The sequence below is a fragment of the Mus caroli genome, chromosome 11, assembly GCF_900094665.2.
Source record: "Mus caroli chromosome 11, CAROLI_EIJ_v1.1, whole genome shotgun sequence".
Lineage (NCBI taxonomy): Eukaryota > Metazoa > Chordata > Mammalia > Rodentia > Muridae > Mus > Mus caroli.
In genome coordinates, this window is record NC_034580.1 from 46,187,273 (window position 1) to 46,213,280 (window position 26,008).

The window sequence follows — 26,008 nt, forward strand, 5'->3', positions numbered from 1 at the left end:
AAGGTGGGTTTGGTTTTTTTTGTTGTTTTTTTTGGGGGGGGGGTTAATTGATTATTGAACAGGCAGCATTCTGGGTGGGCAGATTTTAAAACCCAAAACTCAAAATATTAGCTTGGTAAAGTTTCATTAAATTTTAAGTTTTCTGTTCTTTTGGGTGATATCCATAGGCCCTCAAGAAAAGATACCCCATTAGTCCATGACAGAGTTTAATCAGGCCACATACAAAAATCTTAATTTTATATTACACACAGATTTGAGCTGTATCTGTCTATATTTCAAACCACAAATTATGTGGAGCTTTCTTCTGCATAACAAGTAGTAAAGCCAGGCTTTCCTCCAGCTGTCTTAGAGGCAGTTTTCCCAGTACAGCAAGGCTAGGAACTTACTGAAGACTATATAAGACTATATAGCTGCATGTCCTAAGAGTTCCACATAAAGAATATCTAGATGTCTCATGCAGTTCACATGTCAGCAAAAGCCACCTTCAGGACAATTGGGGTGTGAGAACATTTCTGAAGGCGCTGTTTAAGGTTAGTCCTGAAACTGACATTTCCACACAATGTTTATGTTTTTGATTTTCCACCTCAGTCTTCAGTCCAGTTCCTGTGCTTCCCAAAACCTGTCTGCTCTTGGCAAGAGCTTCTGAGTGCATCATCAGAAACTTGTCATAGGCTGATCTTGATGTAAAAGGAAAGAAAAATCATGTTTCTAAAAAGTTGATGGGTGCCTTTCAGGGCTGGAGAGATGGCTCATCAGTTAAGAGCATGTTCTGTTCTTAGGACCACAGGTGTTCTTCCTGGCACTGTGTTGGACAACGTACAAACACCTCCAATGCTCTCCTCTCATTGGGCAGCCACACTAATGTGCATATACCAACACATACACGTAATAATTTTCTCTTGTAAAAATGAACATTCTTTTAAGATGTCCAGCTTGTGTTCTAATTCACACTTTAGGGATGAGAAGTCCAGGTGGTACTTCTAGGGACATTCAGGAAATATCCTTTGTAAGCATTGCCTCCCCTTTGAGCTCTCAGCTGCCTGCCCTTAAGTGCCTTTCTTCTGGTATTGGTGCACTCATTTTCTGGAAAGTTCACTGCTTTTTACGATGTTTGCAGCTTCAGCACTAAAAGGAAAAGGGCTTAGATTGGAAAATATGGGAATATGGTTCATTTGTAATGGAGGTAATTTTAAAAACTACTTAATTTGAATATTTCATATATCTCTCTCTACTCCCTTCTTTTTCTTCCATTTTCTCTATATTCCCTTCCCTATATACATACATATGTGTGTGTGTGTGTGTATATATATATATATATATATATATATATATACATATATGTGTATTTTATATATATATAATATACACATTTTTTTAAGGAGAAATGTGATGCTGAAAGTTTTCTGATAGAAATATACTTAAGTTATTGAGAGGCTTGTTTATATTAGAGATTTTTTTAACCTAAAGAAAAATGTTTTTAATGCAAGGATAGAATGAGTTTCCCTAAATATATATAGCCCAGCTTCAAAACACTTGGAAGATTTTTAAATCAGCCTACTGTTTAAATACACACTCTAGCTACCTGTAATTTCATCCATAATTCTTTTTTAAATAAGTTTAAATATATTTGTATAATACCACTATCCTATCAAACAAATTGTTGTTGGCTGGCAAGATGGCCCAGTGGTTAAAAGCATTTGCTGCCAAGTTGGACGGGTGAGTTTTCATTCATGTCTTGATATACCCACACCTCCACAAAAGTAAATATAATTAAAAATTTGCCAAATAAAGGGGAGGGTTGTTTTGGTACGTAGTCTAAGCTTATCTCAAAACTTATACTGGGATTGATATATATAGATATATATATAACCCAACCAGGATGACAGGTTGACATCTCGCTGGCCTTTGCCCTCCCTGTTTTGTTTTCTAGCTAAGGAGTCATCATATGTCTTTTAACTTATTCTTGGCTGTTTTCATGACTGCTTTGATACCCACCCCGGGTGATGTGTTGCTGGTAACTATGGTAACTAAGTGACTATTCATGACAGTTCAGAATGAGCATCCTCCTCAGCCATATAAAGTCCTGCTGTATGTCACTATTTTTAAGCCATCGAACCATGTTTTTGTAAGAGTTTTGAGAAGAGGTCTTAACTTTATAGTTCAGGCTACCTCAACATCCTCAGGGTGATTCTCCTTAATCACTGAGCGTGGGGCCAAAGCAAATGTCTAGATTTTAGTAAGATTTAAGTTTTTGTTTTGGAGACAGGATAACATATAGCCCAGGTTGGCCTCGAACTTGCTGTATAACCATACTTAGCTTTGAACTCCTGATCCTTCCTGACCCACCTTCCAAGTGTGGTGTCACAGGCCTGCATTACCACCAACCCAGCAAGAAGTCTTACATTCATACAGAGACTTAGAGTTCCCTTTGCATAAGTTCATATTTTTCTAGTGTGGCTTCATTTCTGCCCCAAGTTATCCTTGCATTAACATTTCTCTTTACTGTGGCTGTAATGACAATGAATTCTTTTAGCTTTTTTGTTTCTGAGAGTTTTCCACATCCCTTCCCCTCATAAGATAGTTTGATTAACCCAGGCTGACCTTGAAGCCTTCACCTCATGTTCTTCCTGCCACAGCACCCTGAGTCCTGGGATAAACAGGTATGGGTTAAGAAAGGCCAAGTTCTTAGCACAAAGGTTTATTTTCCCCAGAGGGACAGAGGGCAGGGATAAGAGACAAAGACAGGAAATAGAGGATGAGGGAGAACAGGGAGGGAACAAAGGAGAAATAGGAGGGCTCTTTGTCCCCCAGGGACAAAGGACTACCTCTGGACAGAGAGGAGACAGATGTGGCACATAAGAAAAAGGCAGTTTACAAAGGTTCACTGTAAGGATGCATGATACTTATCCAAAGGGGACTTTTGATTGCAGGACTTCAATACTTTGGTAGCTGAATCTTGATAGTCAGCCCAAGGAGGAGGACTTGGCTTTAGGAATTTAATTTAATGGTTTTTAGCAAGTCAGAGGGGACAGAAGAGAAGGGCAAGCAAGGCCTGCCAGAGCCATTCGTGCCATGCTCAAGCTGGCCAGAGTCCCTTCAGTATGTGTCATCAACATTGTTGTCAGCCCCCATCCTGGCTGCTCTGGAGTTCTGGTGGATGGAAATGGAAGGTTCTCTGCCCTGTGGATTATTGTACTGTGGCCAGGAAACCTATTTTGTTTCTTTGTATATGTTCATTTATTCTAATGACTTTTAAGTTGGTTTCTCTTCACCACTCATCTCAAGCAACTTTTGATGTGCCTTGTGTGGTTGTCTTCATGATTCCTATGTCCTAGTTTTTGAAGTTCTTTGAATCCATTGTAGTTTTTAGCAAATTTAGAGGGGAAAAAAAATCAGCCATTATTTATTCAAAATTTTCCTGCCAGCTCCTCTCAGGAACAGTAGTTAAGCTTCGGGCAAACCCTCAAAATCATTGCATAGCCCACAGATGCTCCTGAGACAGAGGGCTTGGGGTTCCCTGCTCTAGTGTGCTCTGTCCTCTTTTCTTGATTCAGAGTCTCACCAAACCTGGACCAAGGCTGATCTTGTCTCTGCTCACATGGTGCTGATATTATACCTGGCGTTTTATGTGGATGATGGGAATTCTAACTCAGGTCCTCATGCTTGCAAAGAACAAGCACTCCCCCCCCCCCATCCAGTGTATTTTTTTAGGTTTATGTGTTTGAGTGTTTTGCTTGTGAGTGTGTACCATGTGTGTCTCTGTGCCCATGAAGTCCAGAAGAGGGCATCAGATCCCTTGGAACTTGAGTTACAAATAGTCATGTGGATGCTAGGAATTGAATCCAGGTTCTCTGCAATAACAGCAAGTGCTCTTTTTCTTTTCTTTTTAAAAGTTTATTATTTGTTTGCTTGCTTGCTTGCTTGTTTTATCGAGACAAAGTTTCTCTGGCTGGTCTGGAGCTTACTCTGTAGACAAGGCTGCCCTTGAGCTCAGATCCACCTGCCTCTGCCTCCCAAGTGCTGGGATTAAAGGCATAGGTTTAACTTTGCTTACAGGGCCCACTGAGGCAAGAAAGAGGGTGTTAGTTCCCCCAGAACTAGAGTTAACAGATGATTGTAAGCCACCATGTGGATTCTGGGAATGAGACCTGAATCCTCTGAAAGAGCAGTTAAGTATACTTAACTGCTGTGCCATCTCTTCCAGCCCAGTGCTGTGCCATCTCCTCCAGCCCAGTGCTGTGATTGCTTTATTTGTTTGTTTTGTTTTTAAAATCTCAAATTGTCATCTTCTAGAGTTTGTTTTGGGTCTTTTTAAAAAGTATCTATCATGGGTCCTTACCTTTAGTTGCCTGAGCATAAGGAATACAGTCCTCACTTTATTATCTTTGTCTACCAGTTCTCGAGTTGCTTGCAAGCCCATTCTCTTATGCATCTTTTCCTCTGCGGTACGGTCAAGGAGTTTCCTGTTGTACCTTACTAGTCTGCATGTGCGAGCTGCATGTGTCGCTGTTACATGGTTACTTGAATCAAACTGATCTTTCCAGGTTTTGGTTTTAAGCAAGACCTAGGTCAGTGCTTAGTTTAGGCTTCGTTTTCCCCTGCTGCATCCAAAAACATCTGAGTGCTCAATGACTTCGAACTATAAGGTTTTCTGCATTTAGGGCTCGTTTGCATTTAGAACCCCAATCTTCCTAATCTGACCCCTACTCCATGGGAGCCTAGATATCCAGCTCTCTCCCCTGTGATTCCAACCCGCCTTGCCCATTCAGACTACTTGCAGCCACTCAGCTCTTCCGCCTATATCCCAGCCCTGGCCGAGGTCTTCTCTGTGGCCCAGGAAGTCACTAGAGGACAAGGGCGGTCTTTGAGTCTTTTTCCCATGTCCTGAAAACTTCCTTTCTATTGCCCGATTCCCCATGCCTTGCCGTCTGCCATATCTTTTTACTAGTGTTAAACAGAGTAGAGCTAAGTGGCCCCCTTTAGTCCCTGCTTTTTAAAAAGCTGAAGGCAAAAGGGTCTAAAGGGTAAGTAGCTTGTTTCCGTTATACTGCCAGCTGGCAGGAGACCTGGTGACTTCAGTGACGATCTCACCATGTACTTGAAGCTCTGTTCCTTAAAACCTTAGAGCTTGATTTAAATTTTGGGAGAGGTGGCTGGAAGTAATTCCATGGAGCCCTGCATTCTTGAGCAGCATTGTGAGCACATTCGGGCCCTTCAGTTACCTGTGTTACCTATGAGTGTCAGTGGCTGGAACGCACTGCACATTTCTTTTCCCTATGCGATGCAGCCAAGGGGTATGGCCAGGTGACCCATATATTTCCCTTCTCCCCAGTGTGGAAACAGCACTCCCAGTTACTCCATCAGCCCCCTGTATAGAAGTCAGAGTGGGAGGCAGCAAGACAGAGCTCAAACTTAGTGGGTCCCTTGCTCTGAACATGCATAACCCAGAGATGGGAGAAGAGCAAGCGGTCATTGGTGGGGTCATTCTGGCTTCTATTCCTAGGCTTTTTGACATGTGTTCTTCTCAGGAACATGGCATCATAGAGAAATGCCCTGATTTAATCATGTACCATATCCCAAAAGAGGGCACTGCACCCTTCTGAGTTACCATTTCCCCAGTGTCTTCAAAGGCAGCTCTGGTATTCCAAGGCTGGCTCCTTCAGACTACTACAGGATACAGTACTAACCAGTGAGTTCACCATCATGGGCTCACCTCACTTCCTTGGCTAATAAGTGGATTGCTTGGTTGGGTGTGTTGTATGGGATTTTATACCCGTGGGTTGCCTGTTATGTGAACATTGTACAGGTGGCCGAGGCCCTGTAAATAGAAAAAACAGTTCATACCTGGAATAGTTATGCTGTGAGGGACAGACCTCTGGCTTTTCCTGCACTGAGAGAGTCCAAAGTCGTCATCCTGGTGGCCTGTTGGTTCTCTGAGGAGTGCATAGAGGGGTAAGAATATATATCTGATAGGTTGGTGCTCGGAGGCACCAGTAGTAGCTCAGCTGAATGCATGGTAGGTGGGGTGCATATCTGCCCTCTGTCTGCTTTTTGTGAGGCTGCCTTCTACAGTTTGATTCCTGAGCTCCTGACCTGTAGGTTCAGCCAGTGGAGGTCTTCAGCAAGAGAGAGAATTTCTTCTTCCAACCCCTTCCCCCACCAAGCCATGGTTTGCTGAGGCTGGATCAGCAACCAAAGGTCACAGCTCCCGGTGAGCAGACGTCTTATAGTACCTGACTTTCCACAGGCTGCCCAGCAGGCTTCTCTCACTAGTTTGGCTAGGGATAAGGGCTTCCTACTACTGTGAGCCAGAGGGTGCTCGCCACCTCCAACCCCCTACCCCCTGCTGGTTTCCCTCCTTGCCACCATGAAGTCTGTCTACCATCAAGCTGGCTTCAATCACCTATTCTGAGGATGCCGCCTTCCCTTCTGGGACCCCAATTGACAAGTAACTGAGTGTTTTCTTTCCTGCCTTTCCAACTGAGAACTGCAGATGGTAAACATATTTCTCATCTCAATTCACTTACCCAGTGTTTATTGAACATCGACTATAGATAGGCCAGATAGTGTTCTGTAAGATAACAGCGGTGCCTGAAACAAGAGGATACAGTTAAAAGGTAACTAGGACAGATGTCCCCATCTCCTGATTAATCATGAAGGGGACTGAGGACGAGGCCACCTCAGATTGGGCAGTCTGGGACAGGCTCTAGAAACCTTGACTTCAGGATTAGGCGCTTGCTCTTCACAGTCTGGGAGGAAGGCTAATCCACATAGGTATCTGACAAGAATAAAGACCCAGGGAGCAATCGCCCTGTTCAATACACACGCTTCTAGAATGGAACAGTACCCATTAACACTAACTCTGGTAGGTAATGGGTAGTGAGAATGGGTGCTAACTAGTAATACGGTGTTGGCGTCTTTTCAGAGACTTCAGTAGACTGTCAGGCTTGCTTGACAAGAGGTTTTCAGAATATTTGTTGGGCACACGCACAGTTTTCACACAGGGCCAAGACTGTATAACTACTACCAGAAACTCCACTTTACCTGAGGCCACAGCCTCCAACCCCAGGAAGTTTTAGTTCAGAGGGTCTTGCCAGCTGGGTGCTTTCCCCTCTGAATTAGGGGAGTAGGAGTGTTGCTGGGTCTCAACAGGCTTCAAGAATACAGAATGGATAATGCAGCCACAGAAATTAAGAAGACAGCCACAGGAGAGTCAGGAAGGGAAGGTGGAAAATTATTATCTAAAACCCACTCATCACGTGTACCCCTTACCAGGCTCCAAACTCAGGACTGACTCTTCCCGAAGGGTGTCCCAGGAGTTAATGTGACAGTTACTTGAGACCAGTTTTGAGGTATATGCCTTGTGGGGGCTCTGGCAGCTAAAACCTGGATTCCAAGTGCAGCCTCTCTGGCCATCCCTGTAAGTGGATGGCTTTCTCTTTGGGCCCGATTGGTGTCCTAATGTAACTGTGGTTAAGACAAGTCAGTATGATGCATTCCAGATTTGGGTTTGGGCTAAGTCTGTCCCTGCAGAATTCAAGTTATACCAAGTTTTAGACACTTTTCCCATTTGTTTTTTGTCTGCTTCCTGAACTAACTGCTCCCTCTGGTTCAGGAAAGAAGTATGAACATTTTTGTCTAGTGTCCATGCCTGAGTTGCTATGGTGAACACTGACTATAAGAGGTGCCTAGTTTGCCCCCTTCCTTTTCTCTTATTCTCCTTATTTCTCTCTCTCCTTCCTCATTCCTCTCGCTAGTTTTCCTCTTTCCTTCCCTTTGTTTCTCTTTCTCTTTGATTCTCGGTCACCAAGTCTTCCTGCGCACACCCGCAGGGGTCGCTTTCGGCCACCAAGCGGCGCTCAGCTACCGTCTAGAAAGAACCTCTAACTTTCCCACAGAGTTCCAAGTTTTGCTTTGCAAGTGTCAAAAAGGTCAATCTACAAGTTTGGGGAACACTCCCAAGGCTCGAACAGTGCCGCAACCTCGGGCGGCCTGCGGCAGAGCCGAGCCTGGGCGCATAGGGCCCCTCGGGTGGCACCGGCGGGGTACAGAGGCTCGCGCTCTGGGACCCGCTAGGCGAGGGCTCGGAGCTGCGAGGAGCTGATGAGCGCCGGGCCCCCCCCCCCCGCCCTCCCCGGCCGGCCGCTCCTCCCCTGGGTGGGTCCCCGCGCCTTTTCTGGCGGGGTCTATTTGCATAGAAGGAACTGCCCGCAGTGGCCGCTGAGTCTGAGCGGGCGGCTAGGGGGGCGTGCGCGATCCGCGGCCACCCGGACGCCGAGCCCCGCAGCCGCCGACCTGGAGCCGCCCCGGGCCGCAGCGCCGACGCAGAGCGGGCCGGTCGCCATGGGCGCCGGCGAGCGCGCGGCGGGCGGAGAAGGCGCGCAGGACCCCGGCGCGGGCTGTGGGGTGCGGGCGCTGGGCGCGCTGTGCCTGCTGCTGTCGGTGGGCTCTGCCGCCGCCTGTCTCCTGCTGGGAGCCCAGGCGGCCGCCCTGCATGGCCGAGTGGCGGCGCTGGAGCAGGAGCGCGAGCTGTTGCGGCATGCGGGGCCGTCCGGAGCCCTGGCCGCCTGGGCCGAAACGCACCTGGAGCGCCTGTTACGGGAGGTGAGGGCGCGCGATCGCCGGCCGGGGAATGTCCCGCTTCACAAGGGGGTGTAGGGCTGCGGGGGCGGCGTTGATCATCACCTTCAGGAGCGGGACTCACCTAGTGGATTGTACTGGGGTCGCTGGTGGGGAAGGGTCCTGCTGTCCAGCTTCTGTGCCGGGACTTGCTTCTGCAGGAAAAACAACTTAAAGGGCTGTTTAGGTAACACTAAGGAGCTAGGGTAAGGAAAGACCTTGGGGTAACAACAGTCCTGAGTGAGGCGTCTCTACTGAAGTGTGTGCTCAGACCCACAGCCCTGCCTGCTCTCAGCGCTGGAGATACTAATGAGGCTCTTGCGTTCCCACGGCTAGTCTGCCTGAAACAGTCCGGACCACATCAAGGCTCGGGCCAGCCCTTCCTCTGTGCCCAGGAAGGTTTGGCTGGGAGCGTCTCTGGCCTAGAAGTGCTGTGTTCCTTAGCTGGCCCACTAAAACTGTGCATCGAAGACTAGGACACAGCTGAGCTGGCTGCCTCTGTGCGCGTTTGGCTGTGTGGTGATCTCCACAGACTACCCCGCAAAGCGTCTTAGGTTTGTTTTCCGAGGGTTAAGACTCCTGTTTTGAGCCTGCCCTGGTGGCATCTGTAATTCCAGAATTTAGGAGGATGAATTGTGTGAATCTCTCTACAAGTTGAGGGCTGGCTTAAACTATATATATAGTTGAGATGCAGGTCCAGCCTGGGCTACAGAACGAAATATAAATAAATAAATAAATACCAACCATTGGGCATATTGATGAGCGCCTTTAATCCCAGCACTTTGGAGGCAGAGGCATGAGGATCTCTGAGTTTGAGGTCATCCTGTCCAGGACAGCCAGAGGAAGACCCTGTCTCAGGAAATCAAAACAAACAACAAAAGCAAACAAAAACAAAAAAAGATGGCCACTGTATGCCTGGACTTCTGATCTTCTGTCTACTGATACTCCATCTGACAATACTTTGGCCAGAACCTCTACCCTCGGTGCAGCAAGCCTCTTGCCTGTAGAACTGTGGCATACACCAGCACACTACAGTTTCTCTCGGCTCTGCCTCCCTTATAGGAACGGTTCTCCTCCTCCTGGAGGAGGTGGTTGCCCCAGATCTAACGGGGGTGGGGAGTCGATCCTAAGGACAGTAGAAAATGAACCTTGCTTGGGGGAGAGGAAGCAGGGGGCAGGTGTACTACCTACCACCTGTTCCCTAAGCTGTGCCCTGCTATGGTCTTTGCTACTTTACTGAGCTGTACAGTGCTAGGGGCACAGCTCAGGGAGAAGGCTGGATTAGATTTTGCAAGTCCTTGGGTTAGACTCCTGACATCAGATATTGAGCTGTGTACCCAAGGTGGAGTGGATTTGGGATTTCAAAGGGAATGGAAGTCTAGACCTAACTTTCCTGTTTCCCACAGCTCCTAAGTCACTTTAAGATAAAGCCAACATTACCTCTCCTCCTTGGTTCTAGGCAAAATCGCTGCTTTCTGAATGATTTCCTCCCCCTTCTCTAAAGTGCCCACAGAAGGGAGAACTCTGCCCCAAGCCCTGCCAGCAACTTATGGCTTTATAAATTGCCACCCACTATCCTTTGTCAGCTCCCTAAAGGTCAGCAGCTGAACTGTGAATACCCCAACCCACTGTCACTTCTATTGGGAAGAATAAACCACAAGCCATGACCAGAAAACCAAAAATCCCTGAAAGACCTTTGTTTGAGGAGCTCACAGGCTGTGTGCTTACTAATAGAGATAGATTTGTGAGGAAACAGCCATATCCCTCCCCAACCCCCAGGATTGCTAATACCTTGATAGATAGATAGATAGATAGATAGATAGATAGATAGATAGATAGATAGATAGAAAGATAGATAGAAAGAAAGATAGATAGATAGATAGATAGATAGATAGATAGATAGATAGATAGATAGACAGACAGACAGACCCGGGGCCTTGCACCCTGCTACTGAACTAGACCTCTAGCACAGGTCTTGGTTTTCTATAGTCTAATGGTCTCTTCCCCTTCCTCCTGTTCTTCCCCCCTCTTCCTCCTTCACTTCCTCTCTCCTCTTTCCACATCTTCCTCCTTCCTCTTCCTCTTCTTCCTCTCCATTCTTTTTCTTCTTCCCCCTTCTCCTGTTTATCCCTTTCTTGCTTGCTTTCACCCTTCTCTTTTTCTTGAAATAATTATTTATTTTTGAGATACAGTCTTGCTCTATATAGTGTTGGCTGACTTGTCTGGGACTCACTATGTAGCCCAGACTGGCCTCGAATTTGCAGAACTCCCCATGCCTCTGACTCCAGAGTGCTGAGAGTATAAGCATGCACCACCGTGCCTGACATCATCCTTTTTCCCCCCTTCACTGAGGCAGTCTTTCTTGTTACGTAGCCTAGCTAGCCTGAACTCGGTGCTGTCTTCCTAATCAACTTTAAAGGCAAAGGGAGAAAAGAAAAATCAGATCCTGACACCTACTGTATCTATGCATTGAGAATCTGCTGTGCCCTCCATCACATTGTGCTGGGGCTGTGCATCCATGTCAGAGACACTATGTGCTTGGAGAGTAGATTGTGGGATCAGAGGAGTGTAGACTGTGGGCTGGGAGTGTAGACTGTGGACTGCATGTGTAGACTGTGGAATGGGAGTAAAGACTGTGGGCTGGGAGTGTAGACTGTGGGATGGGGTTGTAGACTGTGGGATGGGAGTGTAGACTGTGGGATGGGAGTATAGACTATGGACTGGGAGTGTAGACTGGACTGCATGTGTAGAGTGTGGGCTGAGAGTGGAGACTGTAGGCTGGGAGTGTAGACTGTGGGATGGGAGTGTAGACTGTGGGCTGGGAGTATAGACTGTGGGCTGGGGGTGTAGACTGTGGGATGGGAGTGTAGACTGTGAACTGCATGGGTAGACTGTGGGCTGGGAGTATAGACTGTGGGCTGGAAGTATAGACTGTGTGATGGAAGTGTGGACTGTGGGATGGGAGTATAGACTGGCTCCTCTCCCTTCCTGAGTCAGAGATGACCCAGTACCAACACTAAAGGTTGTTTGCCTGCCTGCTGGGAGGGGGGTGTCTATATCCCTAGTGACAGGGCCACACTCTCCCTGGATGCCATTTGGTTCCTGCTGCTTGTTCAGTGTTTCTGGATGAGAAGTGCACACACTGATCAAGACAAGAGATGTGTGGGAGGCACTTTATGAGGAGCCCCCAGCCAGCTTGATCGAGGTATGTAGATAGTTCTCTAACCCTTAGGAAGAGGAGATAAATCCTTACCAAACTGAACATCTCTTTAGAAAAGGATCCCTTCACTTGGCGTGTTTCCCAGCTTGCTTTGTTCCTTGGGAAGCCCCTTTTAAAGTCACCACTGAAATAGCTGTGCATATACCAGTGCCCACTGCTTGCTCTTTATTTAATAAAGTCGCATGCAGAGGATCCGAGGCAGAAACCATGTCCAAATTTTTAAAAAAGAAGTTCTTGCCAACCACACACAAGTTCAACATCAGGGGAAAAAAAGAGTCAACAAAAGCCACTGTTTATAGGGGACCCTCTGTCCTTGTTCCCTTGGGAACAGAACCATGACATCAGTTTTTCTGGGGGCTGGCTGATGTGCCTGATAACATAGATACAGAAGAAATATTCATGTTCTCTCCTGATTATCGAAGGACCCCTTCTTGCAGTACATATGGGAAAGAAGTGACTTTCAGAATATCAAAACAAGATTTCCAAGCAAGAGCCATTAAAGGCAGTATCTTTAGTAGGATCTAAAAATATTCATGTGAAACCAAACATCTCCTATTCTGCTTTGAAAGGTGCCTTAAGTAACTGCCCAATTAATCATCTGCTCTGCAATTACACCTCCAGCTACAGTGTTGCAGAAGCTGAGAATTCAGAATGCATAGCTTTCATACTGCAGTGAGAAACTTAATGCAAAGGATTAAAGCAATATTTGGTTGTGTTCAGAGGAGGCCCTTTCCAGCTTAGAATGGATTTATTGTTGGCTCCTGGCCTTCTATTGTCTGGACCAATCAGTTTGAAAACAAGGAAAGCCCAGAGAGTTGGATAAAACTCAAGTTCTCTCTTTCCTATGTAGATTGGTTGCATTACTGTCAAATGCAGAATCCAGTGTGACTTTCTCAGCCTCTCTGGTAGCCAGCTTGTCGGGGCTGCTCTGTGGGGGTCTCTGTTAATACAGATGCCTGGAATTGAAGTATAAATCAGCTCTGATTTGTTTCCTTGACATTTCCCGGCTCCTAACCCCCACCCCCAAAGAAGTTTCCTTCCAATTACTTCCTGGCACACTTACTTTCTCTTTCTGCTTTTTGTGCTGGCCTTAAAACATTTTTTTAATGCTGCCATTTGAGAGTCATAATAATAGCAACTTGTTTAGAAGAAGCCAACTGTGTGGGGTGTTCTCTCCAAAGACACTTTATAATTGTTGAATTGGTCCTTTCCAGGCTGACTTTGAAGATGGCGGGCAAGGCCAGCTCCTAAAAGGGCGCTGGAGTGCTCTGGAAGCTGACTAGATGCTACCAGGGGACCAAGCAGAGGGATGCTGCATGCAGTGCTTGCCCCAAGAAGGGAGTTTGAGACCTGGCCCTGATCTTTATAAGCTGTCATCTGACTTCTGCAGACTCCTTCCCTAAAGCCTCCCTTTTCTAATGCAGTCATCTGACAGCACAGTAATGAGAGTGAGCAAGCCAATGCCCAGAGCACTCCTGGCTGATGTGGATCGAGGTATCCCTCAAGGCTCATGCATTGAGAGCCTCGATGCCAGGATGCCAGTGTGGGGAGATGGCGTGGGTTTTTCAGAAGTGCTGGGGCCTAATTGAAGTCCTTAGGTCAATCTTAGTCATGCCAACCTTTGCATTATAGGTCGCCATCCTGTTCTGGCTTCCTGATTGCGCTGATTCAGACTCCCCTCTCATCCTCTGCCTCTCTCTCTTCCTCTCTCTCCCTCCCTGGCATCCTACCATCTGCCAGTAAACTGTGACCAGAGGCAAAAACAAAGAGGTTGCCCGATCTTGCACTTTCAGTCTACAAAACTGTGCAAAACCTTTGTTCTTTATAAAATAGCCTGTCTCTAGTATTTGATTATAATAATGAAAAACAGTAGTCAGACAAGGTCTCAGTCTGAGCTCAGACTGGCTTTGAACTCACTGTGTACCCTAGGCTGACCTCAGGTTTGTAGTCCTCCTGAGTCAACGCCCTCAGTGCTGGGATTGTGAGCATGCACCATCATGCCTGGCAGTAGATATGCTTTCAATGGCAGGTAATGGAATGCCTGATGTGGTCACCTAACCATGAGAATTGTTAACCGGCAACAATGGGTTGTCTGACATGGAAGCCTGGAATACAGCAGATTTGGGCAGTTCATGGTCCATACTTGGGCGCCAGATTCTGCTGGCAGTTCTCTGTTTCCCGGGGCCCTGATCTGCAGTTCCCTTGACACCAAACAGCTAAAGTAGGGGATGGAGAAGAATGACCATAGTCACCCTTTCACTGGTGAGGGTAATGAGCTGCCAATCTGGGGGCTTCAGCCAATCTGGATTCATCCCTTGGGGCTGAGCTGGTTGCCACTGGAATAGAATTGAGGCTTTGTTAGGAAGGAAGAGGACTGGGGTGAGTGGGGAGCTGGAGTGACCAGTGGTAAGAACCAGGTGCTAACTGTAGATGTTGCCACTCTGGAGTCCGGGAGCAGTGGTGTGTCACCATCTCAGAGTCCTCAGAACCCTATGTTCCCAAACTCTTGAGTCCTGTCCCCATTGACAAATGTGTTGCTTCTTGGGACCTTGCTGCCCACATGTGATTCTTGTCCTACCAGGATCAAAGAGAACATTGGTGTTTGGCTTCTTCCCGGTGCAATCCCATGATGCTTTGTAGTTGCATTCGTCTGCTTTCTGTGAGCATAACGAAGTGTCAGAGGCTTGGTCATTTATAAAGAGAAAAGGTCACAGTTTTGGAGGGAGAGAGTCCAGATAGAATAGCACTTGCTTTGATGGAGATTCCGGATGACATTGCACCATGTCAGACCTGGTATAGGAGAGCCAAAGCAAAAGGGGGTGGGGTGGGGAGAAGAAGCCAGAGCACAGAGGGGTTCTTGTAACAACTCTCTCTCATGAGACTAACTCAGGTCCACTGAAATACTCTAATCCCATCCAAGTGAGCCATCTCCAGTGACGTAAGGACTCTCACTAGTCCCTGCCTCTGTTTTCGCTCCTCTCCTGTCCCCCAAGACAAGATTTCTCTGTGTAGCCTTGGCTGTCCTGGAACTCACTCTGTAGACCAGGCTCAGAGATCTGCCTTCAAACTCAGAGATCTGCCTTCTTCTGCCCCCCAAATGCTGGAATGAAAGGCTTATTTCTTAACATGACCACACAGGGGACCAAGCTTAGGACACATAAGATCTTGGAGGTCTTTAACCCTTGACTGGACTGTCATGCTGGGAGCCTCTAACTCTCTGTTCCCAGCGTTGGCAGAGAATGGTGTCACTTCACATCACAGCTGAAGTGGAAGTGGCTGCAGGTCGAGGTCCAGCCAATCTGAACACTGAGATTCGCCAAGTGAGCTATGCCTGTCTCTGCTCAGCGTGCCCAGGCTGCTCTGCCCCTCTCCCAGCCCTGCTCCCCAGGCTGTAGACCTCTGCAAACATTGCAATGTGTGCTTTGAATCCTGTAATAGAGCAGGTCATGGTCTCCATGGCAGTGTCTGTCTCTTTTACCCTTACCAAGTATGGCCATTTATTTATTTATTATTTGATTATATTGCATCTGCAGTCATAATGCAGAGAGATGAATGCTGGTACACAGCGCTCTCTCTCTCTCTCTCTCTCTCTCTCTCTCTCTCTCTCTCTCTCTCTCTCTCTCTCACACACACACACACACGCTATCTTCATTTTGAGTTAACCTAATCTAGAAAATTCCTCACATACTTATCTAGAGACACGTATTCCTTCTGTGATTGAACAATCCTGGCAAGGTGGCAATATTAACCAGCACACACACTAGGTAGTCAAGGCTGGCCTTGGACCCTTGCTCCTTCTGCTCCACATCCCAAGTGCTGAAACTGCACGTGTGTGCCACCATACCAAGCCAGCATGGTTTTCTTTAAGTCAACCTTTCTATATCCTTTGGGTCCTGTACCTTCAACCAATGTAACAGAGCCCCTCTCCACTGAGGAAGGGTAGCTCAGATTTCAAATGGCTTCATGGTTTGGATATCCAAGAAGTTGGGGTACATATCTGCTCAGGCACAGCAGCAGGTGTCTTGATCTGGGGCTTAAGTCAGTTCCATATTTCACAGGGACATCCTCCTTGTCCTCAGGAGATGCTGGGGAAGCTTCAAGAAGTTTCAGACCTACACTCACAGCATCAGAGTTTCTTTTCTACAACAGTATTGACAGAGATTCCCTAATTGGCTCTGGGAATCCACTATAAATTAACAGTATTCACCGATGGGGTTATTGTGCAGGACACTGAGCCCAGCTGGGCCCCTCTCTGGTCAGCCAGTCTCTGGGTGGTGGGAGTGGGTACCCATGAGTATAGGGCCATCTTCAGTAGAGAATGGAGAGGGGGAGGATGGCTCAAAGAATAATCTGGAGAGAGAGATTGGAGCTTTGGTATATAGTCAACCTTGTTGGCTTGAAAATTGGACAAAGAAGATTTTTTTTAACTTTTCATCCATTAACCGGGCGGTGGTGGTGCACGCCTTTAATCCCAGCACTTGGGAGGCAGAGGCAGGTGGATTTCTGAGTTCCAGGCCAGCCTGGTCTACAGAGTGAGTTCCAGGACAGCCAGGGATACACAGAGAAACCCTGTCTCTCTGTCTCGAACCCCCCCAAAATTTCATTCATTCATTCATTCATTCATTAATTCATTCAGACAGTATGTGTGCTTTGTGTATGCATTCATGCACACACCACAGTGCATATGTAAAACTCAGAAGATAACTTTCAGGCGTCAATTCTTTTCTGCCTCTTGTGAGCCCTGAGAAGCCAATTCAGGTCATCAGCTTGGTGGTAATCGCCTTTACTCACTGAGCCATCTTGTCAGCTCCTTGTGTGTGAGTTTCAGCCTAGGGCAGGTGCCTGTGCCCAAGTCATCTCTGCAGGAAGTGTTCTCAGGCTTCTCTCTGGTCTGCTTGAGGAATCTTTGGGTAGTAGCCTGAAGACCAGGGACCAGTATGGGCGAGGTGTCTTACCTGGCACTCTCTGCCATGGGAATGTCAGGAGGCCTAGGTTTGGAAGAGGAAAATGTCCACGGTGAATAGTCAGAGGCTAGCCCTGCTCACTGCTGTGTGGCCAAGGTAGCTGCCAGCCCCCCAGTCCTGTGGATGTGAGGTAATACTTGGGCCCTTGCTGGGCCACAGCCATGGGGTTAGGGGAGGGAAGCCTGGCCTGAAGACCAGGTACTCTGTCACAGAGAAGCCATCCTATGACCCTTGCTTGACATAACAAACAACTCAAAGGCCCTTGTTGGAGAGCACAAGGCCACCTCTAACCAAGGCCACCGTGGACAGTTAGAGGCCACCACACTGGATTTTGCAGACAGGCCTCTTGAGTCCAGTACTAGGAAGTAGCAGGGTAGAGTTGAGGAGCTGGAAGGCAGGCAATGAGTGGAAAATAACTGAAGGGAACGTCACAGCAAAGCAGCTCTTGCCAAGCTGACCGGCAGGATTCTTACTGAGTACAGGCCAGGGGGACCAGACATTGCTTGCCCAAGAGTGGGTGTCATAGGTCCGATCTTTAATGCCCCCCTTAAGGCCCATCTGTCAAAGCCTTGGCCACTGCCCTGTGGTACTACTGGGAGCTGCTGAGACCTTTAAGGAGTTAGAGCCTTGTGGGAGGGAAAGTTAGGTCACTTTGAGAAGGACATTAGAATTTGTCCCTTCCTGTCTTTTTCTTTTTCTTCGACGCCTTCATGTTATGACTGAGCCTTGTCCATTATACTGTCCCCTCCATGACATACTGAGCCTTCGCAGGCCCCAAATAAGGCCAATGTGGCTATGGACTGAAACATCCAAAATCATGAACACCCTCTTTTTCTATTGTTGTTGTTGTTATTATTATTATTATTATTTCATCTTCATCCTCTTCTTCCTCTTCCTTGTCTTCTCCTAAATGCATCCTTTTAAGATTTATTTATTTTTATTGTTGTAAGTTTGTGTGCTAGTGTGCACATGTGTCTGGGAGCGCTCACAAAGTCCAGAAGACAGTGTTGGATCCTCTGCAGTTACAAACTGTTGTGAACTTCGTATGTGGGTGACGGGAACTGAACCAGGACTTCTGCAAGAGCAGCAAGCAGTCTTTACATGTGAGCCATATCTCTGCCCCCCCCTTTACCTACCTTTTTAAGAGTTTATTTTATGTTTAATTGTGTATATGTAAGTGTGTCTCTGTGTGGGTTTGCACATATGGGTGGAGCTGCCTGCAGAGGCCAGAGGTGTTGAACTGGAGTTACAGGTTGTCGTGAGCCACTTGCTGTGGGAGCTGGAAACTGAACCTCGGTCTCCTAGAAGAGTAGAACATGCTCTTAACTGTAGAATCATCTCTCCAGTCCCCCATTATTTTGTACATGTTATCTGTATACAGATATCTGTATACATTCATTATCTGTATCCAGAAAGCTGCCTCACACCGGGGCTAGGGAACTGGCCCCACTTCCAATCGGTAGCTCCTTACTGCATCAACAGTGCAGTTCTTTGCTAGAGGTTGGATTTTACCAGGACATGGACCTATGGGTCTAGCCGGCACTTTAGGAGCCTGCCTCGAGTTCAGCCAAGCAGGGCTACTTTGTCGGTTCCAAGTCCTGGCTCCTGCTGGCCTGTTTAAATTTGTTTTATGGCACTGAAGATTGAGCCCAAGGCTCGCGCATGTTCAGCAAGTGCCCTGCCACCGACCTACATTCCAGGCTGACTCCCACTGTCCTATGCATTCAGGACCCGTCCGTCAGAGCTGGGACAATCCTCCACTTTCAGAGAAATCCTGTCTCTCATCCCAGGTTTCCACAAGCTTCTCGCTCTTTTCTCTAAATACCCTTTACCTGTTCCACGAAGTCCTGCCAGGTATGGAGGAGAACTGAGGCCCCTAAGATCAGACCTGCTCTTTTCATGCAGACATGTACGTAATCCCTCAGTTCCTGCCACTACTCCATCTCTTAATGCTACCTCAATAGGTTCAGTCAACGGCTGTCCCTGTGGGGTTCGGAATTCCTGGATAACAAAAGCCCTGTCACTGGAGTCCTTCATGTACGGTGGCATGGTATTTGTAATACAGCCTTCACACATCCTTCAGATCATCTCGAAATCCCTCACGACTCCTAATATGCTGTAAGGAGTTGATACCATGTATTGTTTAAGGATTAAAGGCAAGAGAAAAAGAAACCTGTATGTGTGTGTGTGTGTGTGTGTGTGTGTGTGTGTGTGTATACACTTCTATGTGGAAGTCAGAGAACTACATTGTAGGGTCGGTTCTCTCCTTTACCTTTACATAAGTGATAGTTTAACTGCCAACTTGATGCTAAAACCTAAGACCCCCTGGGAAGAGAGGCTCAGTGACTGTCTAGATTAGGTTGGCCTCTGGGTGTGTCTGTAGGGGATTCTCTTGATTACCTTAATGGACTTGGAAAGATCCAGCATGAAAGTGGATGGCACCATCCCTTGATTGGCGGCCAGTGGAGCACAAGGCATGTGTGGTTCATTTCTCTCCAGCCTTGGCTGTGGATGGGATGTGACGAGCTGTTTGAAGTTCCTGATGCCTTGACCTCCCCCAAAGGGATGGACTGACAGGAAAACAACCCTTTCTCCCCTAAGCTACCTTTTGTTGGGGATATTTTATCACAGCAATAGAAAGCAGGCAAAACTATCTGGGTTCTGCGGGTCAGACCGAACCCCGGTGTGTGCAGCAATCACCCTTTGCCTGCTGAGCCATTTCGCTGCTCCCGTGGACCAGCATTTTCCATCCATGGTTCCTTGAACCAGCAAATACAGAACTTCAGATACGAGGGCTGAGCATATTAGGAAATAATTGCACAAATGTGGCTCTCTTTCCCTCAAAAGTGCCTCTTTTTTCTTTTCCTTTCTTTTTTTCAGTCTCAAACCCTAGGCTCTCATTCTAGCACTGAGCTACCCCAGCCCTTACCCGTGGGTATTTTTTTTTTTCATTTTTTGAGACAGGCTCTCACTATGAGGCCTGGGTTGGCTTTGGGCACCTGCTCTGCTCACTCCTACCTCACAAACGCTGGCATTATAAATGAAGTCATTGCACCTGGCTCTGAAACATGTCTTGATTCAAAACAGGCCACTTTTCTGATAATGATCACTCATCGCCCTGATAGGGGCTGGTGTTGTTTTGCATACTCTCTCCCTCACAGTTCTCCTCCATGGAAAGACTGAAGTTCAGCTCATTTAAAGAACGGAGCATATACCATTTATATCTTGCTTGTATGCTTTTGAACTTTACAGCGAAATCGTTTTACTAGATGACATGTGATCTTTGAGATTATTAATTTTTTCAACCTTTATTTTTTTTTTATTTTACGTGTATGGGCATTCTGACTGCATGTACGTCTGTATACCATGTGCATGGGGAGTCTGCAGAGGCCAGAAGAGGGCACTGGATGCTTTCGCACTGGAGTGACAAGTGATTCCAAGCTACCATGTCGTGGCTGGGATTTGAACTCAGGGCCTCTGGAAGAGCAACCAGGACTCTTAAGTGCTGAGCCATCACTCCAGCCACTTTATGGCCATTTTTAATGACTACATAGTGTCCCAGAAAATCTGCATCTAACTACACATGTGGTATGTGGTGTGTAGGGTGAGGCCTCCTCCATGTTATTGTCGGTCTGTTACTCTTTGGGATGTAGGGTGACTTGATGAGGAGGAAGACTGCTCTTGAGGCTTTGGAAAGTTTTTATTTTAATTAATCTTATTTTCTTATTTATTTATTATTTATTTCAGTAATGGGACCTTGTGGATGGCAGGCAAACACTTTATCACTGTGCCGGTCAGTTTTTGTCACTTGTCACAAAGTAGAGTCACCAGAGAAAAGAGAGCCTTGGTTGAGGAATTGCCTTCATCAGACTGGCCTATAGGCAAGTCTCTAGGTCGTTTTCTTGATTAATGACCAACATGGGAAGGCCTGCGCCAGGAGTGGTGGTTCTAGATAGTATAAGGAAGCCAGCTGAGCCAGCCATGGGGAGCGAGTCAGTGGGTGCCGTCCCTGCATGGCCTCTGCTTCTGTCTGCACCTCCAGGCTCCTGCCTTGACTTCCCTCGATGCTAGCTGGACAGTTTGTAAGCCAAGTCACCCCGTTCCTGCCCCAGGTTCTATTGGTCAGTGCTTTAATACCACAACAGAGAGCTAAGCACACTAAGCATGGGGCTTTCTTCCCAGTCCTTGTTTTAGCATAGTTGTCTCGACCTGTGTCCTCCCATGATCCCCTGAGGCTAGTGCTCCGTTGTGAAGTCTTGCCTCCAGTCTCATGGTGGGCAAAGTTGGTTTCCTGTCCTTATTCTGCATTTGTCCCCACTGAAAGCAGAAGGAGGCCTTTAATGAAAGATGGGAAGAGCCACAGACTTCTTCCCAGAATCAGGCTGACAGAGACCTTGTAAAATGGTATGTGCCAGGCATCAGGGCCTGTTCCATACTCAACTCCTTCCTTCCTTTCTTCCTTCCTTTCTTCTTTCCTTCCTTGTTCCCTTCCTTCCTTTCTTTCCTTTCTTCTTTTTTCTTTCTTTCTTTTTATTTTCACAACAGGGTTTCTCTATGTAGTTCATACTGTTCTCGAACTTACTCTGTAGACCAGGGTGGCCTTGAACTCACAGAGATCTGCCCTCCTCTGCCTCTTTAGTGGTAAGATCAAAGGTGTGTACCACCACCACTGGACTATGCTTGACTTCAAATTATGCAGAAAAAAGTTAACTCAGTCTAAGGAAGTTCTCCAGTGGCCACACACAACCTCCAGTTCTTGCTTGTCCTATGTATAGGGTCAGAATTAATCTTTATCTTTATGCTTATTTATTTTGTTTGGGGGATATTACATGGAGGTCACAGGACAACCTAAGGAAGTTGGGATGGGGGAACCCCCTCCAGGAAGTGGGTCATGGTTTTGGCTACATAGTATCTGGGTTCAAACTCATATAGCCAGGCTTGCCTACATGTGTCTTTAACCACTGAACCATCCTGCCAGCCCAGCTTTAATCTATAATTGTTGACACAAGTATTCAGAAAACATCTCTTCCTGATGTCCAGAAACCTATTTTGGGACCTAGCACAAACCACTGAGGAACGAAGTAGGTTTTCAGATGGAGTTTAAAGACTGTCACGGCAGTGTGTGGCTTAGAGGAAGACAGCAGAGTCCCTGCCCCCATTAAAACCCACAATTTCCATGCACTGCTAGGGATGATACGTCTCTCATCAAGGACAGTTACTCCACCACCAAGCTACACCATAGCCCCTTTATATGTCCACCTGTGTGAATAGTTTTGCATGTGTGGCCCCCAGCTTCTCAATAGCATCTCCAGTAGCCTTTGATCCTTCCGTTCTATGAGGAAAAGAGTCACTCTCCCACAGAGGAGCAGTGACATCGGAACCTCTGAGGTCATACATCTGAACCCATTCCCCAGACTTCTTGTTCTGTGCCCTTTTCCCAGCCCGTGACCGACCTTGGGGGGAGCCACCATTAAGTGCAGAGTAGCAGGGGCAGCAGCCTGCTCTGCCAGTGTGCACAGCCTTTCGGACATCTGTAAGTGATGGATGTGTGGGGCAGTATGGAAAACGTTAGCCTTAAGCAGACCCAGGTTCCCATCCCAGCCCGGCCATTTCCCAGCTGGGTGACTTTGAATAATTGACTTCTTCTAAACTTCAGTGGGTTCATCTGTTAAACAGGGACTGTAGTGCCTGCCTGGCATGGTTTCCGTGGGAGTAAAGTAGGAAGTGCTCTGTGCATTGTGAGCACTGAAAAAGTGAGCGCTCCTCCTTCCAGAACGCTTTTTTTATTGAGCCTAGAGTGGCTGTATAAGCCTGTTGGCTAACTGGAGAGGAGTCTCAAGGTTACATAGCTGACCTTATGATCCTTTAGCTGGGCATGGTGGTACACGCTTGTAATTCCAGCACCTAGGAAGCCGAAGCAGCGTAGTGACAAGTTCAAGGGCAGATGGAGTCAGGTATATGAATTCACAGGGAGACTTTATCTCAAAATGCCCCAAACAAAACAACATACAACACAAACTCCCTTAACACTGTGATTCTTTTGATATATGTGATATGTATCATATATATCACCTTTAGATTGTGAATCCGCAGGATGAGAAGTGTTGCTTAGTAACGTAATAAAAGCAAACACAGAACTAACCTATTTTTCTGTTTTTCTTTTTTTCATTTGTGCAGAAGAAGAGACTTCCCATGAAGTTAAAAAATCATATTTATAGCTGGGCGTGGTGGCTCACGCCTTTAATCCCAGCACTCGGGAGGCAGAGGCAGGCAGATTTCTGAGTTCGAGGTCAGCCTGGTCTACAAAGTGAGTTCCAGGACAGCCAGGGCTATACAGAGAAACCCTGTCTCGAAAAACAAAACAAAACGAATCATATTTATGACCAAAACATAAAAGCCAAAGTGCTCGTGGAAATAACTATGCATTTGTCACTGTGATGAGCACAGCGCTTGCTTTCACTGATAAGCTCGTCTGGCTCTGAGATCTCACAATGGAGCACAAACCTGCCTATGTGCTCATGATAAACCTGGGGAACCAGAAGCTTCACACATCTGCTTCAATTCACATTTGTAAATGAGAGAATTTATTTTCCTGATGTAGCCAGGAAATCTGGGCTGAGAGGGCCAGGGCTGGGGTGCTTTCAGATGGGCAGTGTGAACGTCCAAAATGGAATTTATTTCCAACTTTTAGTTGTGAAACAAATCATAAAGCAATTAAAATGTAGTCTGTTTTTTTTTTAATTTTCTTTAAAAAAAAAAAAAGCAATTTAAATGAAACTGACTCAAGTTTGGTCGTCCTGGGAAAAACACTCCACAAAGAAACACTCCATGGTCTGTTCATCTGAACGGCTACCTTTTGTGTGATGAAGGTCTGTTACCGTCCTTGATGTCTTTGTCTTCAGACCTAAGTTGTGGTGCAGTCAATAAAGGGTAAGCCCATGGTGGCACTGGGAAAGTCGTATGTGAGAGTGTGGCATGATGTGAATGAGCAATCGTACGTACAGATGTGCTCATGAGTGTGCATGTGCATCTGTATGAGGGTACCTGAGTGTGAGTGTACATGTCTGCATGTGACCATATGCATGTGTGTGACTGTGTATGTGTGTGTGAATGCTTGCATGTGAATCTTGCTTTATGCCTCATGTGTGCACATGGATGTGTGCATGAATGCACACATGTACGGCTGTGAGAGTTTGTGCATGTATGGGAGTGCTTGAGAGTTGGTCTGCATGTACCCACACAATGTGGGGGAGCTGCAAAGGAATCCAGCAGAGCGACTGGCATGCGCCTACAGGTCTAACCTGTGCTCTTTCCACCCAGGTTCCCCAAGATCCCCCTTACACTGGGCCCTCTGTGCTTCCTTTGTAGGCATTAGAGGTGGCTTTTCTAGGCCTGGGAAAGGGGCTACAGTATCTGCCTCACTGGGTTTCTGTGGGGATGCAGTGAGCTCTCTTTAGGTACACCCAGCAGGGTGCAGCAAAGCCCTGGGCCCCTTAAAACCCTCCCCTTTGCCTTGCTAACCTGGAGTCATGGTTACAGGACTGTTAGTGTCTAGTACAGAATCCTCTTGGTGACCTCACTAGCTGTTCCCTAGAGCCAGAGGAAGTAGAAACACACTCGGCCCTGCTTGCTGGTCCTCCCAGCCTCCTAACTTTTCCTTCTTTTGGGTCCTCATAGGTTCTGGAGAGCGAACAGAGTCAGGATGGGGGAGGGAGGTCTGTGAGACCTGGTCGGCATTAGTGTGCTAAGCTACCATGACAAAGCATCACGGGCTGGGTGGCTTGAAGAGCAGGGAATGGATTTTCTCTCAACTCTGGCGACTAGAAGTCTGGCATCACCGTGTTGACAGGGTTGGTTCCTTCTGAGGCCACTCTTGGCTTGCACATGCTGTATCTGCCTGTCAGCTTTCTTCTGTGTGCGTCTGTGTCTCAGTCCCCTCCTTTAGGACCCTGACTCCTTGGGTCAGGGTCTCATTTTATCTTACCTTAACTAACTCTCTAAGACCCCACCCTCAAACACAGGCTTGTTCTGAGCTACTAGAGATCAGGACGTTGCCGTAGAAACTTGGTGGGAAGACTGTTTAGCCTATGACATCATCATGTTCAGGCTTGACCTGGGAAAGGAAACTTCACAGCACCTTCCTCCCAAAGCATGGTGACATGATGTGTTGTCTTCAGAGGTTAGACTCCAGAACCATGTAATCGATTTACAAGGAACCCACAATGTTTTGTATGTGTGCATATGCATACAGGTGTGTGTGAAGCAAGACTGACATCAGCTCTCTTCCTCTGTAACAATCTACCGTTTTTGTTTTGTTTTTTTTTCTTGTTTGTTTTGGTTTGATTTTTAATTAAAATTAGATTTTGGGCTAGCTCCAGCTAGGCGTTGAACTTGGGTTATCACCTTTCCCCATTGAGCCTCTCACGAGCTTGTCACCTTCTTTGTAAAGATAAGGTTTCCCCTGAGCCTAGAGGTTACCAGTGAGGTTAGACCAGCTGGCTCTCAAGCCTTAGAAACACCCTGTCATCTGCCTCCTCCCCATACCCTCCTCCTGCTGCCCTCCCATTGCCAAATTGCTATCTTACACCTTCATACCTGTTTGTTTGTTTGTTTGTTTGTTTGTTTGTTTGTTTTTGAGTTTTAGGGATCAAAGCCCGATCTTTATCTTTGCATGGCAAGCACTTTGCCCACTGAGCCATCTCTCCAAAATTAAAACCTTTTGAGTAAACTGCATAGTTTTGTGTTCGACTACAGTTTATAGCTGTCCTCAGCCACCTGTAACCCACCTCCTTGGATACAGGATGCTGGTGTGAGCTGGAAGCATAGAAATGATGGTTAGATATTTAGGCAGAGCCTGACAAGTGGCACAGACTATGGGGACCCTGACTGTCATTAGCTTCTCTGTCTCCTGGCAGCTTGAGGGGTCTCTTCAAGCAGCCAAATGCTGTGGTAAAAACCATCTATCCAGCAGGAGGGCCTCAGAAGGGATTTCTTCTGTCAGCTCCATGTGAAGAACCCTCACAGTGAGGCCGATGGGAAGTGATGCGTGCCCTTCAAAGTGAATGAATAGGAACGTGAATGGAGGCTTCCCAAAGAGCTGGATTTTGTTTGTAGACCACCCCTTTCAATACATTAGCATGCATTTGGGAACGGGCAGTCCTCAGGAAATCTGCCGCTGATGTGGTTTGGAAGAGAGTCACTCAGC

The 26,008-nt window shown here is 47.0% G+C and overlaps 1 protein-coding gene across 1 annotated transcript in view; it reads left to right on the forward strand.

Moving 5' to 3' along the window:
- Positions 1 to 8,144: 8,144 nt before the first annotated feature.
- Positions 8,145 to 26,008, forward strand: part of Col23a1 (collagen type XXIII alpha 1 chain) — a 287,526-nt gene continuing 269,662 nt past the window's right edge. The window contains exon 1 of the mRNA XM_021177066.2: positions 8,145 to 8,604. Coding sequence (XP_021032725.1) covers positions 8,344 to 8,604 — 261 coding nt within the window. The 5' untranslated portion in view covers positions 8,145 to 8,343. The remainder of the gene's footprint in view (positions 8,605 to 26,008) is intronic.